Source organism: Poecilia latipinna, unplaced genomic scaffold (genome assembly GCF_001443285.1).
Source record: "Poecilia latipinna isolate Pla-1442-1.1 unplaced genomic scaffold, P_latipinna-1.0 Scaffold13, whole genome shotgun sequence".
NCBI classification, from domain to species: domain Eukaryota; kingdom Metazoa; phylum Chordata; class Actinopteri; order Cyprinodontiformes; family Poeciliidae; genus Poecilia; species Poecilia latipinna.
Window position 1 is genome coordinate 838,326 of NW_015112629.1, and position 19,720 is coordinate 858,045.

General features: G+C 39.2%; 1 protein-coding gene across 14 annotated transcripts in view; it reads right to left on the bottom strand.

Annotated features, from left to right (window-relative positions):
* Positions 1 to 19,720, bottom strand: part of LOC106946684 (RIMS-binding protein 2) — a 72,606-nt gene that overhangs the window by 5,745 nt on the left and 47,141 nt on the right. For 4 of the 14 annotated variants that reach the window (XM_015031244.1, XM_015031208.1, XM_015031272.1 and 1 more), the window contains 16 exons: positions 18,678 to 18,835; positions 18,465 to 18,544; positions 18,252 to 18,361; positions 15,169 to 15,978; positions 13,993 to 14,016; positions 12,459 to 12,610; positions 10,970 to 11,752; positions 10,681 to 10,836; positions 10,290 to 10,436; positions 8,669 to 8,771; positions 6,849 to 6,977; positions 4,362 to 4,531; positions 4,007 to 4,175; positions 3,378 to 3,478; positions 3,196 to 3,267; positions 2,255 to 2,419 (listed from right to left, as the gene is read on the bottom strand). In XM_015031244.1, the coding sequence (XP_014886730.1) occupies positions 2,255 to 2,419; positions 3,196 to 3,267; positions 3,378 to 3,478; positions 4,007 to 4,175; positions 4,362 to 4,531; positions 6,849 to 6,977; positions 8,669 to 8,771; positions 10,290 to 10,436; positions 10,681 to 10,836; positions 10,970 to 11,752; positions 12,459 to 12,610; positions 13,993 to 14,016; positions 15,169 to 15,978; positions 18,252 to 18,361; positions 18,465 to 18,544; positions 18,678 to 18,835 (3,329 nt within the window). Of the gene's footprint in view, positions 1 to 1,078; positions 2,420 to 3,195; positions 3,268 to 3,377; positions 3,479 to 4,006; positions 4,176 to 4,361; positions 4,532 to 6,848; positions 6,978 to 8,668; positions 8,772 to 10,289; positions 10,437 to 10,680; positions 10,837 to 10,969; positions 11,753 to 12,458; positions 12,611 to 13,992; positions 14,017 to 15,168; positions 15,979 to 18,251; positions 18,362 to 18,464; positions 18,545 to 18,677; positions 18,836 to 19,720 lie in introns of those variants that run through there. The other 10 variants (XM_015031236.1, XM_015031253.1, XM_015031319.1 and 7 more) reach the window with 10 other exon arrangements.

Sequence of the window (19,720 nt, forward strand, 5' to 3'; positions counted from 1 at the left end):
GTTTCTCGGGATCTCGCGATAATAAGTCGGGATTTCTTTCCTTTTTTTTTTCCTCCATGTCCCCTTAGGGGCTCCGTAGTTATCTGATGTCACAATATTTATTTTTTTTACCTGCAAGAGTGGAAGGAGGGACCCGGTCAGTTAGCGTGCTTTTTTCTCTGTTGGCCATATTGGATTTAACAAAAATAATTTTTTTGTATTTGCGACTGATGCCCAGTAGTTGATGGTGTATTTTATGATGCATTAGTGTCCACCTCAGTGGTCTGTGTGCATTTATAACATACAAATCCACAAGGAGGACAAGGAAATGGCTTTTAGATAGCTGTCCACTGTAGTGACCACTATGCATGAAAGGGTTAAGGTAAGATAGCTTCAAAAACTTTACAAATGTCCTTACGATCCTTTGCAGACCATTGAGTTCTTTCTCTAAGGCCAACTTGATGCCGTTTCATTTTACACTCCTTGCTTGATGAGGTGATCATCTTCTCTGTTTAGCCTTATAGAACCTTGTAGAAGAAAGACTTATTTACTAGTAAACATTAAAAAACTATGTGTAATATGTGTGATCTAACTGAGGGAAAAAATGCGGACACCCTACTCTCCTTTTAAGTAGTGATACATCCCTGTGGCTGAAACAAATTCAGTGAGATGCTTCTTGTGGCGATCCACCAGAGTCCGAGAACAGCTTGCCCCACTGCTCACTTTTAGCTGAGAGATGTTAAAGGGTTTTCTTACATCTCCAACGTCTTTCAAGTCACCTCTCAGCATGTTCAAAGTATAAACATCTGGGCTTGGACTCTGCCTTGGACTTTTCATTCCAAGACCAACCTGATCAGATTTGATCTGTTTTGGGTTTGCTCAACTTTGTTGTTGTTGTTGTTGCTAGTCTTTGTTTGTGTGTGCAGAATAGACGCAGCAGGAAGCCAGGAAATGTTAAACAAGATCATCACACCACAGAAGCAAGGAACTCCACCATTAATCGGCCATCAGGAGACAATCATTTACGTTACAACACCCAGGGACACAACTGTAGATGCAAGGCTTCTTCTCTAATGCAATAACTGCTATTTCTAATTGTTGTTTTTTTTTGTTTTTTTGCACAATAAATTTTGAATATTCCCAGAGGATTTGACAGAACAACAGTAATAACTTGGAGTGAAGAGACAGATTTTGATGAATCTGAGTCACAACAGGACGTAGCGCCAAATAAAGCCTTCGCTGTGCCCACAAGCTGTTTGCATTAGAGCTGCGAATCTGACATCTCCAGTTGCCAACTTACTGTACAAGGGCACACAGAGCCATATATGGTGTGAAATGAACAATCTTCCTCTGTTTGTTTGTTTTGTTTTGTTTTGTTTTGCCAAGCGGGTGAGGAAAAACAAAAAAAAAAAAAGAAAGAAATCAGATGTGGCAGCGTTGTCACTATCGAGAAAAAAACCCACATCACTATGACAACTGAAAGCAACAACAACACCAACACACATGAACACAGAGCGCAAACAAGAATGGTTTTAATATCCAATTTTTTTTTTTTTTCGTCCTTTCCTTTTATTGTTTCATCGTAACAATACAGAATGGATGTCTCAGTGCTGCGGTTCTCTTGAGCTCAGAGCAAACATGGCATATCCACCGTCAACGGGGTTGAAAAATAGATCTGATGTGTGGGTAAGAGAAACAAAGCCTCTTTGAGGAAATACACAAGCTGAGCCAAGAAAGTTAGAAAATGTATCAAGTTTGAAAAAAAAACATGCTTTTTCTTTACTTTTAAACTTCTCTTAAATAATCTTAAATAATTTAAACTGGGTAGCAATGTGTTGCTGAGCACTTTTAAATAGAATCGTACACAATAACCACAATTTGACTTTGTGTTTTAGTGCAAAGAGTTACCAAATTTTTTGTGTAAGGAATGAGTTGAGCCTTTTTTTTTTTTTTTTTTTACATGTCCTCCTCAACCAGTCCTACATGCATGAGCCACCCGCAGGGTTCCCACGGTCTGTCCACAGGCTTTGCTTCTTCCTTTCTCTGAGATTAAGAAAGGCGTTAACACTGGATTTTGCTCCCTTTCCGAAGGGTGAAGGGAGTGGGGGAGTTGTTAGTCTGTAAAGAGTCACCACTGTCACCACATGGACAAACACACACAATGAACAGCACACAGACTGCAGGTGGAGGAAGCAAGAGACGGAAATCAAGAGGAGAGGGGACGGAGGATGGATGAACACAGGGCCTAGCGCTGAGAGCGGCGATGATGATGTACCCGTTTTCCCTCCGACACGGCTGCAGCGGAGTTAGCAGGGGGCCGGTTGGCGGGTTCTTCCTGGGGGTAGTGGGACGGGGTGTCGGTCAGATAGACCTCCACGTCATCAGGCACTTCTTCCAAGAAGTTTGAGGGCACCAAGCCACGATGGCCATTGAGCTCACCCTGGGGGGGGAAGACGGTGAGAACAGAAAGCGAGAGAAACAAAAGAGAGAAGTTAGAAAAGCCTCTGAAAAATATTTAAAAGGCTGTTGATCATTTAGCAAATCTCTTTTATAAGAGTGTAAAGTCTATCAAAAACTTAATTATAGCAATTTTCCTAAACGTTTCAATAGAAATTAGACTTTAGATTTTTTTTTTATGCAATTTTTGCTAACTGATCAACCTAAGAGTCGTACAACTATATTGTATTTTCTTGATCAGGTGCTATCTCCTTATTTTCAAAGCTCCTAGAGAAAAAATGTTTTGATAATTATATGTTTATTACTTAAACTTTAAACTTTAGTCTTGGTTTATGTTAGACCTTCCCAAGCGAATACTTCTATCACAAACATGTCAAGCAATCTAGTTTAAGATTTCAAACAATATTGATTGATGAAAATCCTCTGATAATTTGTACAAGATGGGATCTACCTGGAGAAGCTGCAATTATTCAGCTGTAATGAATTATGTAATTTAGCTCAGACGATAAAGCCTCGAAGCGTAAAAAAAAATATGCTTACATATTAAAAAAGTTGTTTTTTTTAAATATTTCCATTCCAAGACTCTGGAAATGAGTCCATAAAGTGGTGATGATGACACGTAGGTTACCGAGCCCATCCATTTTTGACCACACAGCCATTTTCTAACGGCTAATTCCAGTAAACTAACGCACCAAGTCCCAAAGATCAATCATATCAATTGATCACTAAGTAGCTTCAGCATGGATAAGTGGCACTCACATAGTAAAACCCATCTTCATCAATGTCTCCAAAAACAGCAATGATGTCACCAGCACAGAAGGTCAGCTCAGCCTATCAGGAGACAGATATAAAACAGGAAATTCTGCATTATGTGCAAAAACAATAAGCCGACTTAAATTGTGGGCCTCAACTTTATTGACATATTCCACATTTAGCTTTACCTCAACGTCAACGTTAGGGGAGCTCTCTCTGGGGTCGTAGTCGTAGAGCGCCACCATCCTCCTGGAGGCCTGATCTCGGCGGACACCTCGTCTGTTCTGCTCTGCAGGCGACAACATGGAACAGCTCAGAATAACAATAATGTCATCCCGCAGATTGCATTAAACCTTTTAACTCTTCCCTACGGAGGCACAAAAGAACACATTCTTATATAATACATATATTGATAAATATGATAATGTAAGAATTAAGAGGTAAAAGACAAAAAAATATTAAATAATAGAAATAAACAAAGATCTAAATAACCATAAGTCTGAAATGAATGAATGCATGTGGAAAAATAAATAAACAAATAAAAAAAATTACAAAAACAATAATTTAACACTAAAATAAGAAAATAAACGGAAAGAAATTTACAACAAAAAGTTTGCAAACCGCTTGTGTTCACTTTTTAAAAATATTTTATAACAGTTCTTATAAAATAACATGTACTCTATTTTGTTGTTGCTGAAATACTACAGTTTCTGCAATGTTTTTGTTTCTAACATTTGCTCAATACCAAAAAATGTCCTTTCAACTTTTCAAAGTGCACATTTTCTCTGTACTCATAGTAAGCGTGCTTCTGCAGTACCTATTTTGTCCACTGGGGTGCTGAGAGGCAGAAAGCCCTGCTTGATGAGCTGGTCCATGGTCTCCTCATCGTCCGCTCGTATCTCGGACACCATGTTACAGGGGAGAAGCCCCATCCTGCCCCTTATTGCTCCTCTGTAAAACCCATCTGTGTCCTTATCACCATAAACCTGACAGATACAGGAGGGAAACAGGAATGTTCAAAGCCTCACTGAACAGTTTGTGTGTATTCGGGGCACATTGAGTAATTTGTGACAGAGTACAACAGTCAGCTATTAGAACTTCACTTTAAATGCTATTATAATGACAGTTGGAAAGCAGGGTGCTAAATGCAATCTAGCAGTGAACATCCCCACCTTAATTATCTGCCCTTCTTTGAATGGTAGCTCCTCATCTGCAGCATCTGGGTTGGGGGACATAGACAGAGGATCGTAGTCAAAGAGCGCCACAAATATCCGAAAAGGTTCCTCAGGCTCTGACTCGTCATAGTACGTTGGAGAGCGTTGGTCCCGATTCCTGTAGCCGTCTTAAACACAAACAAAAAAAAAAAAGGCAAAAGTCAAAAAAAATAAAAATAAAAATCTTTACACAGCCAAACTAAAATAAAATAAAAGTGACCAGAACATAGATACAGACATGAAGTGTTTGTGAGACTTGGCCACAAATGGAGCAGATTTCTGAGCAACAGGTTACATGTAATAATTGATTTGCTATCTGTATTTAATTTGTTAAGATGAGCATGTTTATGGTATATCTAAGCCATGGCCCAGTACACAGAAACTGATGAGTAAATTCCACATCTTTATCATTCTTAATCATTAGATTGTGCACTGCATGACAGATTTATTCTCTCTTATCTTGCCATATTTGTGCCTGTAAACATGCAGGAAATAGCTATGACTAGCTATTTATTAAAATTCTCATGGCACAAACACACACATGCGTTCACAAAAACAATCAACACATGAAAACTGCGTGTGGTTTTGAGTAGGTGTGTCAGCTTTCAGTGTGCTAGGAATCGAGTGTGCAGTAAAACAGATGAAACATGTTATGTGATTTGTGGAAATGAGACGGCAAGGCACAAGACTTTGACATGCATTTTTAAATGAATCAACATAAATAGGTAGCAAAGCAATTATGTGAAATGTGCTGATGGATGCTAACTTAAATAGCGTAGAAGCTGGAAGTACAACTTGGTTTTATAAAAGTAATGAGCTAATAACAGCATTAGTAATGTGGAAAGGAAGACTGTATTTAAACTGGTAGATTTTGTATTTTATTTATCAAAGAAGTCTTTTTTCTGTATCATTGACCAGAATATTATTCTCAATTTGATGTGGTGTATTTGAGTAGTGTGCTTTTTCTTTTTAATTCATTCCATTTGCCTCTTTTGAAATCAATATTCAGGAAAATGTATTTTTCATTTCTCTATTTTCTTTATATTTTAAACTGAATATGACATGGTGTCTATTGTTGCTTAAGCTTAAATATCTGCAAGATACAAAGGACTTGTTCATGTGGACTTTTTTCTTTTTTTCTTTTATTTTATTTTGTTTGGAGATCATACCATTGACACCCTTGGCTCTTTTGCTTTCCCATTCTTCCACCAAAGTTTTGATTAGAGAGGCAGTTGCAGTTGCCATGCATTATAGCAAAGCTATAATCCTCTATGAAAAATAAAAAAAAATAAATAAAAAAACTAGAACTTCAATCAAAATATAAATCTACAATTCTCCACAATTTGATTTTGAACATCCATCTATTTACCACTTGCTAACTTTCTAATATAGAATGATGAAGTGTGTCTAGGAAAACGATATGTCATCATCACAAAGGCAGCAGATTTGCAATGGCTACCTGTCCATATTCATACTGATTTTTAAGATCTGTTTACATAGGATACTTTCTCATTTTTGAATGCTTTTCGACTAGAACTGAATGATTTACACAGAAAAAAATCATAGTATTTTCAAAACATTGTCATTAACTAAACATAAGATTCCTTTAAGCATTGTGCTACATTACAAATTACAAACTAAGAAACAACAACAACAACAAAAATCTCTCTACTAGCACTATGTTAATGTACAAAATGTATTTGCAGTTCTGTTTAAGAGCTGTTTAAGAATGCAAATATGATCTGGTGCCAGCATTAAATATTCAAAACTAAGTTCACAGGTTGCTTCTCCTCTCTATCTTGTAAAAAAAAAAAACACAAAATGGTTTCCCCACACATTGCCTGACTTATTTGTCTGACTTTATCAATATAGTCAGTTTATTGCCAGCCACTAAGGAGAACCAAGCCTTTAAAACTTACTTTTTTTTTTTTTTTTTTCAATGGCTTTCAACATGAGTTCAGTTGAAATTCCTTCACATCTTTTTGGTTGATATTTTCTTGACTTAATGGTGACAGATTTTTGTACTAAAAAAAAAAATAAATAAAACTGATAGTTCAAGTTATTTTTCAATTTTATTATCAATAGGAGTTCAAATAAATAAACATGAATGATTGGTCCAAATTGCAAGTGTACAGGATGTGATTGTATCAGAAAAGGGAAGGGTGTGCATGACATTCCCTAAACAATCAATCAATCAATCATTTATCATTGCAGTTGTGGAAACTCCTATTGCAGACCTTTGGTCCTGCTGGTGTGTCCACCACTCCATTCCATTGCAGTGCAGTCATGCGGTTCTAATGTAAAGCATTATTGTAACCATTATCCCTTAAGACAAACAAACAGGCAGTTGCAAGTGTCCACAGCTACGTCTCTATATTTGCAGAGTGCCGGTGGCCATCTTTGCTGCCATGCTTTGGAGGTAGAAACAGCTCTGCAGGCACATACCATGGGGACACCTGATGCCGCCCGTGTGCCTGCGGGATGACCACGCCTTGTGTCGAGCTACTCTGCCATAGTTAACATCTTCGTTGATGGGGGAGGGGTTTCCCTCATTGTTATTCTCAGAGGTTACTTCTATGAGAAATACCAGTTGAAGATGATGTGGTTATAAAGCAATTACAAACTTTTTCTCCTTCTAAAATGTTAGCAATAGCTCTGCCGCTAAAAGTTGGAAGAAATACAAATTAGCAAGTACAGCCTTGTGCAGAAGCCTTGTCACATTTCACCTTACGTAAACTTTAGTGTATTTACTGGAATAGACCAACACAAAGCAGAGCAGAGTAAGGGAAGAAAATATGGTTTTAATTATTTATTTTAATGTTATTTAGGGATACCAGATTAAATCTCAGCCCAATTTAATCTGGTATCCCTAAATAAGGTAGAGGTGTACTTGTGTTTAATCTAATTTCATTATAAAGGCAGCATTTCTGTTCTGTTGCAGAGCAAACAGCATTATGAAGATACAGATCAGAGATAAAGATATGAAAAAGTTTAAAGCAGGGTTAGGCTATAAAAAACAAGGAGAGCATTAACCACAGAAGAAAATCTGGAGGAACTGCTGAGATTTACAGCTCAGGTGGAACAATCAATTTCACTGGACAGTTATTAGTTGTGCACTCCACAATTTGGTACTTGGTGGAAAGGATTAAAAGGAAAAAGCGATTTCTCCAGAAAGCGATAAGAAGTGCTGTTCTTATACTGTGACGAAAAACACGGAGGGTGTACAGCAAACATGTGGAAGGTGCTCTCGTCAGATAAGACTAAAACCGAACAAAACATGTGGTCGGAAATCAACATAGTGCTGAACACACTTGGTTCATGAGTTGAGATTATTTACAATACAATATTGGGATCAATAAAACAAGACAGGGTGAAATTTTAATAATATTCTCTGTGAAAACTAGAAAGCCATTGGTTTATTACAACTAGAGTCCAGTGGACTTTTGTCCTGCAGCTTTTCGGTGTGTCCCTGCACCTGCATACCTCCATCACGTAACTAGTGGAGGTACTGTTCACCTGCTGTAATTCAGTTATGGCATGTTGGTCTTGGGACACATCCAAAGGTTGCAGCAAACTGGCCCCCAAGGACTAGAGGAGCCACAGAAATATGAACTATTTAAAAAGATCTGCATTTAGTATTGAAGAGTTCTGCTCAGGTTTGTCTGGTCTAGAAATTACTGTTTTCATACTTATCTAGCTCTATAACGGTCCTAATGAAAAAAAAAATCTACAAGAATCTTTATAAACAGGAATTTAGAAAATTTAGAGGACTGGGTAAAAAAAAATCTGTCCCTTTATATGTATGTAGCTAGCAGAGGTGTACCCCAAAAGTCTGTAAATTAAGAAAAGCATGTTTTACTTTCATTTTAGTTCCATTTTGCAAATGCCCGACTTTGTGCTGGTCTATCGTGTAAAAATACACCGAAATTTGTCCTTGTAACATGTCAAAAAGAGGAACATTTTAATTTACTTGTTCACGTCACTTTTCCAAGATACTGTTTGGAAATCTAAAATCTTTTCCTCATCAGTGAAAAACCTGCATATCTGTGCAGTGACAGAACAGAGCAGTAAAGTCACATCACAAAAAGATCAAACTCTGCATAAGGAAAGGAAGTGAAGATGGGTCATGGACACAGAAATGATCTGGAGACAGAGCAAAGCCTGAGGAAGTTTTAGTAAATCAGAATTAAATGCATTTTCATGTCACACAACAAAAGTAAACTGACTGCAACCATCTTTCTTTGTTGCCGTATTTCAATACTAACCAATGGATGGGACCATTAGAGGTCGCCTCTTAGGTTGTGATCCACCATGCTGAATTCGCCTGCCATTGTCCCGGTCATGGCGGCCTCCACCAGGACTGTTTGTCTGAAATATACAGGCACAAAGCAGAATTTACAGATATCAGAGATTCACGACCAGCTCACATGAATGTGAGCCAATTTGAGATATATATATATATATATATATATATATATATATATATATATATATATATATATATATATATATGCTTAAATGACAGATTTGAACACATTATATTCCAACAAAGCCATGCACTACTCACAGACAGGCACTGGAACAAAGACACATAGACTTACATTCAAACACACACAAGCAGGTGAGGAATATCACAAGTCAAAAAAAATGACCGGAAGCCGATACCGGTATAACACTAGCCCTGAACTTTGATTTGGCACACATATAAAACATTATGCAAAGACATTAGTGAGGATGGCATGTGGTTCATGAGTTTGGGCCTCTCAAAGTTTCCATGGTGATTTGAGAAAGCTGTTTTTCTGCCTGGACAGACAAACTTTGACTATGCTGCTCCAGTTACATTTCCTGTGAGCTCAATGCCGATGAGGGAAATAATTCATGCAGCTAAACAGTTGTCTAAAATAAGATTCTACAACTGTGTGTAATTTCATTGGTTGGCAAAGGTTGCAAGAGCAAGATAAAACACCTGGACTGAGGATAGAGGGGATTATTAAAGTTAGTTGTTGAAGCAGTTGAGTGAACGGACTGTCAGAGTGCAAACCGGTTTCTGTGTGGCAGGGGAAAATCAAAAAACTCAGACTATTACTTTCTCTCTAGTTTTGTTAACTGAACTCAGAATCCTTCAACTCCTTTAGTTTTCCTAAATGACAAACTGCACTACCAATATTCTCTCCTTCTCATGTTGCACAGCCGCTTGATTCAAAATTCCAGCAATGATTACAAATTCAGTTCACAGTACTAAGCTTCATATACCGCTGTGGCACACTCCGAAAACATTTATTCATTTTAAAGGTTTATAATTTACTGATATTTCAAAAATGATTAATTACAAATGTACAATAAGTTATTTTATAGTAATTGTTGCTTTTTTCATATTATGAAACTTTCCAAGTTAGGCAGCAAGTAATTGCTGCAAAAGGAACTGCAAATTAACTTACCCATTTCTACAGTCGAATCAGTTAAATGGCCGAAAACAGATATCAGGGGAAAGATTACCTTTACCTTGAATGACTTTAAGATGGAAGGTGCTGCAGTTAAGGTGCTTTTTTAGACATGCTTTACTCTTTGATCTCTGCTATTCACTTGTTCGTTTTCTTTGCAATCCTTACTAATCCGAATGCAAAGGGAAAAATTAAAAGTTCCTGCAAAAGGTTTTCACACAGAGCCACCCAGATCAATTTGAAAACAAACCATCTGGTGCATACATGTTCAGCGGGCTCAAAGTTTGTCTTCATATACACATCTTAAGCACACGCACCAACAACACACAGTAAAAGGCAAGCCGAGGCAGCAGTCGTTTAAGGTATCTGTGCCTGTGCAGTTCACTACATTATAATGAACAACGATGCTTGACTCTAGGATTTCAGTGAGTGCAAAGACCTGCACCTTGGGTGTGTTGTGCGAGTTGCGTCGTCGTCCCTCTTCCAGCTGCATCTCAGAGAACAGCTCCTCCTCATCCTCCTCCATGATGTCAGACAGGTCAGAGCCCCGGCTGCTCTCGCTGTGATAATCTTCATTGTGACTATAGTGAGGCTTGTGGTTGTCACAAAGACACAAACACACAGACGCAGTTGTTTAAGTCCACAGACGTACCTAAGCACGCACAGAGACATGGGCGGAGGAGTGCAGACATGCAGCCAATCGGATGTACATGCACACACGACACACACACATCCTGACACATTTAGGACGTTTCCCACGAAAAAAAAAAAAAAAAAAAAAAAAAAAACATTTGTGTTCGTAGAAGGGGTGGGTTCTACTTTCTATGGGTTCTTACCGGCCTCCCCAACTCAGAGCCTCTGAGAAACTCATCAACTGAGGGTCCTCTCCGACGTCCTCGCGCAAATCCCTCCTCATCTTCCTCTTCCTCATCAGAGGGATGCTGGTGAAATGAATGACCCTGCTCTCCAAATCTCCCCACCCTTCTGTCTCCCTAAAAACAATGAGGAAAAAAGGAAAGTGATTCTATTTTAACTTGTTTTCTTGACATTTTACTATAAACCACAATTAAACTAAAACCTCCAAAAGATAAACAACAAAGTGTAGTTTCACTAAGCAAAACTTACTACAATATTTTGTGTAACATTTGTGTGGTGCTCTTCCCAGACCTTGCCACTTTCTGCTGCCACCCTCTGTGCTGCTTCTCGAGCGATAGCTTTGGCCACGGTGTCTGGGATCAGCATGCCTTGGGGCTGAGGAAGAATCCTCTGAGGGGAGGGGGAACGCAAATGCACAGGGGGAGGGGCCTCCAGCGTGTGGCCTTGCATGGGCACAGGAGGCTGCAAAGGTGATCGACTTGGGTCCCAGCCGGGCTGGCCAGGCGGAATAGCTCCTCCATGGTGGGCTGTGTGCTCTTTGGCATCCAGGTCTCTGGCACTTACTGGTCTCTGAGGTATAGGGTAGGGCTGAGGGTGGGGCAGCAGAGGCAGTTGGTGCTGGGGCCTGGGACCCTGGTGGAGAGGGCGAGGCTGCAGGTGTAAGGGCTGTGGTTGTGGGTGTGGAGTTCCGCCCGGGTGAGGAAGTCTGGGATGGGTTTGTGGATGCGGAGGATGAGGTTGCCCATGAGGCGGAGGCGGAAGTTGGGGTGTGGGGTGAGGAAGGTGAGGAGATGGGAGGTGAGGCTGAGGATGAGGGTGAGGAAGAGGGCCCGCGTGAGGGTGCATTGGGGGCGGCAGGGGTAGGGCGGGTAGAGGCACAAGCAGGTTGTTTGGAATGACGGCGACTTGGGAGTCCTGGGATTCTCCCTGGACTGACAGTGTCTTAACAATGACTTCTCTGGCCTCCAGGCATTGAATCCTTGTCAGATCAATAGTGACATAATCTGCCATTGGAAACAGCACCTCAGCTATCTGGAGTGAAGAACAAAAACATATATTCTTTTGTCACTTTACAGCAGAAAACATTCATGATTTTACCAACAGCTTTTAAAAAGGCCTCCAAAACACTTCAGTCCCATTGATATTTTCTTTTTTTTTCTTTTTTTTTTTTTACTGTAGCCAGTCATGCCATTATTAACAGCTCAAAATCAGATTACACCTCAACAAGTGTTGATAAACCAAAAACTTAATGAAAGGTCAAAAACTATATTTCCCAGGATTTTAAATACCAAATTTAATTTTCAGACTTATAGTGAGCAGCTCAGAATCCGTGCTGCGCCGATTTAACCTTTTAGATGTGATGTTTTGATTTACATTGGCTGTCACCAGAGGGGCTAAGAGACCTTTCTAAGACATTTACATGTCCCAGTAAGCAACTCGTGCTCTGAACAGCAATCACAAGCAGGTTGCATTGCTTTGTGCGCCAAAGATATTTAAGAAAAAAAAAAAAATCACACAGTCAACGAGCATTTTATCTGTAATTTAAGGAAGATGTTATTATCCTTCAAATATATTAAAATATTTTAAATCCTCCATCTGTTGGAGGCACATACGAGGTTGTATCAAAATTTTGATACATGCCTTGAAATTTAGATCAACTCCTCACCATCATTCATAATTCTGTCAGCTAATTTAGAGACATAGCCTACGTCATCATTACTTAAACGTGCACACTCACCCTTTGTCCTTTAGTGCAGACTGCATAGCCAACGACATTTGCCCCATTAGATGTGCCTGTTGGAGAGAGGATGGGAGGCTTCCAGCGGACTTGCAGAACCCCTGGAGCCTGCCCACAGAGCACCTGGACATCCTGCGGGGGCATCGGGGGACCTGACAGGTGAGGAAGCAAGGGCATGAAGATATCCTCCACCAATTACTTACTAGCCTGCTATAGAGAGTATGCAAACGGGGGGGGGTGTGAAGCATTCCTCCAATGCATAAATAAGCGTAGATAACAACCATGCAGAGGAATGTATGACTATAAATGAGGAAGTGACAGAAGTGCAGGAATTATTGTAAAAGGGATTTTAATTTTTTAATTCATTACCTCAATCACAAAGGCCAATAAAGCTATGCAATAGTTGCAATAGTTGCAGAACAACCCATCAATACTTTGTGAAGACACATGCAAATACTCAGGGTGACTTATAGGAAGAGATAATAACGGCACTGTGTTGTTGAGGTCATTTAGTTTTCCAGCAGAATTTGGGTGGCAGTAGGTTTGCTACGATCTGACAGGGGCTGTTATGAAGATTGGTGATTTTGCTTTAGCATCGATTTGGACTGGAGTCAAATATGTGTAATAATAACTCTGTTTAAAACTTTCCAAGCTTTAATGTGACAATTTTTGTCTTATAATAATTAAATAAAAGCAGAAAAGGTATGTCTAATGTACCAAAGCTGTTTAATTGAAAAAAAAGATATTTGACTATTTTTCAAGTCTAATGACATTTTAGTAGTTAAATGTACTATTACTATAATATTATTATAAGATACTAATGTAATATACTATCATATACTAACATTATTTCTTAAGAAGCAAGATATTTTTTTACACTTTTGTACACTAAAACTTATTTACCATTAACTAAATAAATTAAACAAAATAAATTAAATTAAAACAAAGCTGCTACATAAATAAATGAATCAATCTGGGCTTCCATTCAGTCTTCCCCACATGTAGCACACAATAGCAAGAAACTAAGTCAAGGTCTGTTTTTGTTTTTCCCTTTAGCAAAACTGTGAATCAGACATGTAGATCCTTAAAAAAAAATCAATCATTAAAGCAAAAAGGCAGCAGTCAAAGGACTCTGGTTTAAATTGTGCTGTTTCGTTCTTTTCAATGAAATTTATAAGGATGAAAACATGAACCACATTAACGGTATCATGTGCTGTTCAACTTCTCTCTAATGGCTAATGTACTCTGTGTGAACAATGGGCAAAATTACAAATGAATTTGATTGCAAATAACAAATTGTGTTAAAATTTTGGGAAAAAATAAAAAAAAAAATCATTCAAGTCAATTTATTGGAACATACTTCCAGAACAAGAAACAAATGCAACATTACCCGCATGCTTTGAGTGAACATGTAACAATTATCCTTTCACCAAAATTATTAAAAGATTATTAAAAGTATAAATGAGATATTTTGTTGAGTGGCTCAGGGAGAAACATGTGAAAACCAGCCAAGCACTGATGCTCAATCTCTGACCTGTTCTGCAATATGGTGTTGGGCCTAGATGGAATACAATACACAGAAAATAGCACATCAAAATGAGGGACCGTGTTCCTCCACAGCACAGGACACAGATTTAAAGATGAACTGATGTTGCACTGAGAGTTTACATTCATAAATTAAAAAAAATTAGCAGACTTTAAAACCTAATTTTGATACAATGCTTGTAAAAACAATGTAAAAGAAACCTCTGGTCACTATTACTTATTTATACAGTCTCGTATAAATACTCGTATCCTTCAAAATCTAATTTATTTTATCGCATTGGAATGTGATAGACCAACATAAAGTGACACATAAGTGTTAAGTGGAGGGGAAAAAAATCTAAAAAATAAATTGTAGTGCATGTGCTTTTAGTCCTCCTTGCTCAGATTCCACGAACTAAATTACTTTAGAAGTCTCTACAAGTCAAACTGTATGTCATTTATCTCAGTATAAGTGCAGATGTTCTGTGGATAAGAGGTTAGGTAACAAGAGAAATAAGAGGTGTGTCAGACATTAGTGAACAAACAAACAGAATCCTGAATACTGATGAAATACACCAAACGAATCAGATACCAGATTTGCCACCAATCTTGAGAAGCAAATGTGAACACCGGGGTTCTGATGACACAATATTTAGCTTGTTTGCCCACATGGAGAAGGCTATTTGTGGCGGATAACCAACACTACACATCACCCTGAGCGCACCATCTCCATGGCGATGGAAACATGATGCTGTAGGAATGCTTTCCTGCAGACTGAGGATGGAGCTAAATACAGGGAAATCCTAGGAGAAAACCTGTTACAGGCTTCAAAACACTTTAGACTGTGGTGGAGAGCAACCTTTTGTCTCTAGATTTGTAAAGCTGGTAGAGACACATCTGAAAAGACTCACTGGTTTAAATTGCAGTAAAAGATAGCTCTACCATGTACTGATTCATTGGATTAAAAAAAAACATAAAACCATGAGTAATTTTACTTCTTCTTAATTATGAACCACTTTATGTTGCTCTATAACTTAAATTCCTAAGAAAGTACTTTTAGATTTTTGTTGTTGTTGTAATGTGACAGAATGTGGTCTAGTTTCAAGTGGCTATAATGTTTTTGTGCAAAGCACTGGGGATACGGTTTGCTCGTTGCATTTAAAACAAACACAAAAACATCACTGACCTGCTGCCTGAGTGCAAAACTCCACTCCGGCTTCTTTCCTCTCCCTCTGCTCCAGAGGCAGTTGCCATGGCACCTGATGGGGAAGTGCCACCACTTGGACCTTATACACCGTTAGGGGATTCAGGTTGTGGAACCGTAGTCTGTACCTTCCAGGCTTTACCACAGCATGCTCCGCCCCATCTAAGTACACAGTGTGACTGTAGTTACTGTTGCTAGGCAGCCAGGAGAGCTCGGCAGTGTCCCGCTGGATGTCATCCACCCGCATGCCGCACGGCGCCACCACCACATTGGCTCCCACCAGCACGGTGCAACGGAGCTCGTCCGACAGGCCGCGGTCGGTGACGCTCTGCACGGAGACACGATAAATGCAGCTGTCCAAGTCCAGCTTTTCCAGCAAGCACTTGGTCCGGCCGGTGTACGGTATACTGGCACGAAGCTCCCCATCGACTAACACGTTGTAGCCAGAGATGTTCCCCCAGCCCAAAGGCACTACTGGAGGCTCCCATGCCACAATAACACTACGTGCCAGCTGCTTGATGAGGGTTATCTTACGGGGGTAAGGCACAACATCCTCAGCTAAGTCCTCAGGATCTAACGTCCCCCCTGTCCCATTGCTGCATGGAACGAGGGAATTGCTTGAGCCTAGCATGAGATCCTGGGAGGCACCTCCATCCACGGTCATCAGGGCCAGGGAAGTGTGTTCCAGAGGGCCTAAGTCTTCCCCTCCCTCTCCGATTAGTTTTTCTTTATCCTGGACAAATTCCACAAAGTTGGAAGGAACAAGTCCTCTTTGACCGTCCAGCAACTCCCCTGTCACGCAGAAAGGAGAAAAATGGTTAAAAGAATTGCTTTTTAAGATCAAAATTACTCTTACATCTAATGCAAATTTAGAGGTAACTTGTTTATATTCAAGCAAGTATTTTTGTTTCTGGTAGTAGATAAGTGGAATCTCTTACAAGATAATAAAGCAATCTAACAGGAAAAACAACTAAGAAAAAAAGCAATTATGTTTTACTCAAAAAATGGCATGTCATAAATTAGAATACCACTGGTATTTTGATGATACATCTTTAGCGATGAGCTCTAAGTACTCTTTATTATGTATAGAAACTAAAATTGAATTGGATTGAACTTTTAAAACATTTTCAGGAGCATCCCATTATTCCATGCATGACCTGCCCACTTAAGGAAAATATGAATAGGTTTCTATTTTTTCACTTGTAGATGATATGCTTCAGTTCAGTCAAGCTCATCATGTTCCTTCAATCCCTGCCTGGGAAACCTTAAGACCATTTGCATCTGTATGCTCATGTGTACGTGAGTCTGTGCGTTTTCCTTGTGTGCGTTGATGATTAAGCCACGCCCCGTTGGATTCGTCATCATACTAAAAGGGGCCAAGGTCCCATCTTGTCAACAGCTTGGTCTGAGGCCCAAGTCTCCCTTCTGTGTTGTAAATACAGAGCTCCTCCACAATGTCGTGCGATCCGACCGCCCACGGCTAATGAATCACTGCAGATGAGTCCCACCGTGACTACGACAAGTCTGCGTCGGCTGCACTATTGGTAGCTGGGGGGATTAGGACTGTCTCTGACGGAGAAACCTCCATGATTCTACAGAGATTAGAAAGAGAGTCACTCCAGTCGGCAGCTGTGAGAAAGTATGCAAGAAAGTTGTCCATGGTGACATCCGGCGCTGACAAAGCAGAGGTCAAAGAATGAACACGGCCAGAAGGCAGATGATGGACATTTTTAGTATGAGGGTGACAAGTCATGCAAACTGCCGTGTAGGAGCAGGAGACGCCTTTGCACCAGTGCTTACAGAAATGACTTCATCAGCATTACAGTTATTTTATATTAAGGTCGGACAGTGTTGTATTGTTCTCCTTGTGCCTTGTACAACAAAGTTAATTAATTATAACAAAGGAAATTAATTGCATTGTAAATGTGATATACGTACTTGCACGAAGAGTTCTCTTTTTCTACTTTGCTACAAAGAAGGCAGGTGTTTTTCAAAAGGTCTTTCAGTGTTTTTCTTTAGATTTTGGCAGCAATTTCACTTATATGAGTCTGTCTCAGTTCAGCATGAAAAGAAAGAGGACACGTTTCATCTGGAGGAGTACTCTGATGACAGTTGTCGGGTGTTTCAGAGATGGACAAGAAGTCAAATAGAGAGAACTAGTGGAAGATTTTTCTGGCATGGTGTGAAAATAAACCTCTTATATCTTGAATGTGACCAAAACAAAAGAGGTGATTCTAGATTTTCAAGAGAAACAGAAGGAATAATGAGGTCATCTACAAGAAGGAACAGAGCAGTCTGTACTCCTTGAGGAAGCTTAGATAAGTTAGTGTTTGTGGCAAGATGCTGAGTTTGTTGTGGACAGTGTAATCTCCTTTACCATCATTTGTTGGGGTAGCAGCACCAGAGACAGAAACTGAAAAAGAGTAAGCAAGCTGACAAAGAAGGCTAAAGAAGTGGAGCAACTGAAAGCGGTGGTGCAAAGAAGGATTTTTCATAAAACGAGCTGGCAACCCTGAACATCCTTCATTAGACTGTCATCCAGCAGAGTGTCAGTCAGAGACTTCTTCAGAAACACTGTGATACAAACTGCTGCAGGAGATCCTTCCTGTCTACAGCCATCAGCATCTACAACAACTCTTTGAAGAAGCTTGGATAACGTTAGTTAAAACAGGATGTTGTTTCTCTTTTGGATTAATAAGGTATTTCTGAATTGAACTGAAAAGAAGTTTGGACAGTTTGCACCAAATCACATTTACATGACACCTCAGGGGTATTTATTTGCATTATTTTAGAAGTCAGAACAATTTATCTATCTATCTATATATATATATATATATATATATATATATATATATATATATATATATATATATATATATATATATATATATATATATATATGTATGTATAGCCTAGAATATATTTCAACCAATTACTAAATAATTGTATATGAAGTTCTGAATTTAATAACATGCACTTATTGTTTTGTCAATTATTTTATGCAATGTGTATATAATATTTTCGCTCACAGCCAACATCGAAAACAGCTTAAAAATCCCTCTCACCTTCATAAAAGCCATCATCGTCCATGTCTCCATACACGTATAGATATTTTCCAGCCACAAGAGGGAGCTCTGCTTCTGGATGTTCATTCGGTCCATCATAAGGGTTATAACTTAGCAGAGAAAAGACACAAGAATATGTTGAGTTTAGTGAGTGAGGTGCCAAGTCTGCACACCTGAAAACCCCAAAAATATTTTGATGCTCGTCTCTTTCACCTGTAACGGGCAGTGCAAAGGCGGACCTGGCCTGTGTAGCGAGGTTTGGACCTTGGTGATGAGCTTGTCTCATCCTCCATCTATTGATCAATCACAGTCACAAGTCACCATTTCCACCCGAAAAGATGCTGGGATGCAAGTGGATTTATTTTTAAGCCACTTAAAAGGATCGTCGAGAGGTTTGCGTGACGATGTGGCGTCACTCACTCTCACCTCTGATGGGGGATGCTGTCGGGGGCTGCTGGAGCGATCCGTTGCTACGGTGCTGGATTTGACAGACAGCAGTTTGAATGCTTCACTGTCTTCAGTCTGCAGAGGGCAGGGTGGAAACTGAGGGATCAGAAGCTGAGCATTTGGTGCACTCTCATCACCTAGGAGACATTGATTTAAATAGTAAATAAAGAGAGACTGTCATTCCTCATGCACCCCATTAGCTGTTCATTGCGCAACTATCGATTCAGTCGTTAAGCAATGGCACAGTTAACACCTTTCACGCCAAAAGGTTTTTGTGCCTCGGTCAGTAGTTACCTTCTGCAGAACATATGTGTCCTTAAAAATCTCTCAGGGAAATGATGCTTATTTAGTCAGATGCAAAGAAGTCAAAAAGTTTTATTCTTTGAGAAAACTATAAGACACAACTTCCTCAGCATCGGTGATTGAATGCATGAAAGTGCATGAGAAATGGGTGTAGTTGCAGTTGTGGTTGTCTTAGTATCTCAGTGTATAACAAGAAACGTTTTGTAAAAAGTAAATTAAGGAAAACATATAAAGTGTCATATCTACACACCAATCCATCAAACATCAACAGTATCTGAAAGTTATCTGTTTCACAGAGCCGACACGGTACATGAGACACGGATTAAGGTAAAAGCTCTTGAGGAATCACCTGGTTGGCAGTGATATGGTTATTTTTGGTATTAGATTATATAACATGACCAACTCCTAAGTAGAATATTAGATTATCTTACATAGATTCAGCTTTAGAAACGGAATAAAAAAGTCTTCTTTGATGGGTACAAAAATAATTTGTGTATTACATGTTTATGCATAAGTATGTCATTGCAATCTGTTTGTCAAGACCTGGAAAAAAAATCCCAGATTATTATTTTCTGGTTTGACAAAGAATACTTATTTGGAAAATGTCAATGCATTGGTGTGAAGGAGGGTATGCATAAAGTAAAACTTAAAAAAATACTGCTTTAAAAACATCTAATTCTTTGCAATAAAGAAAAAAGATTAAATACCTACAGTGTGTA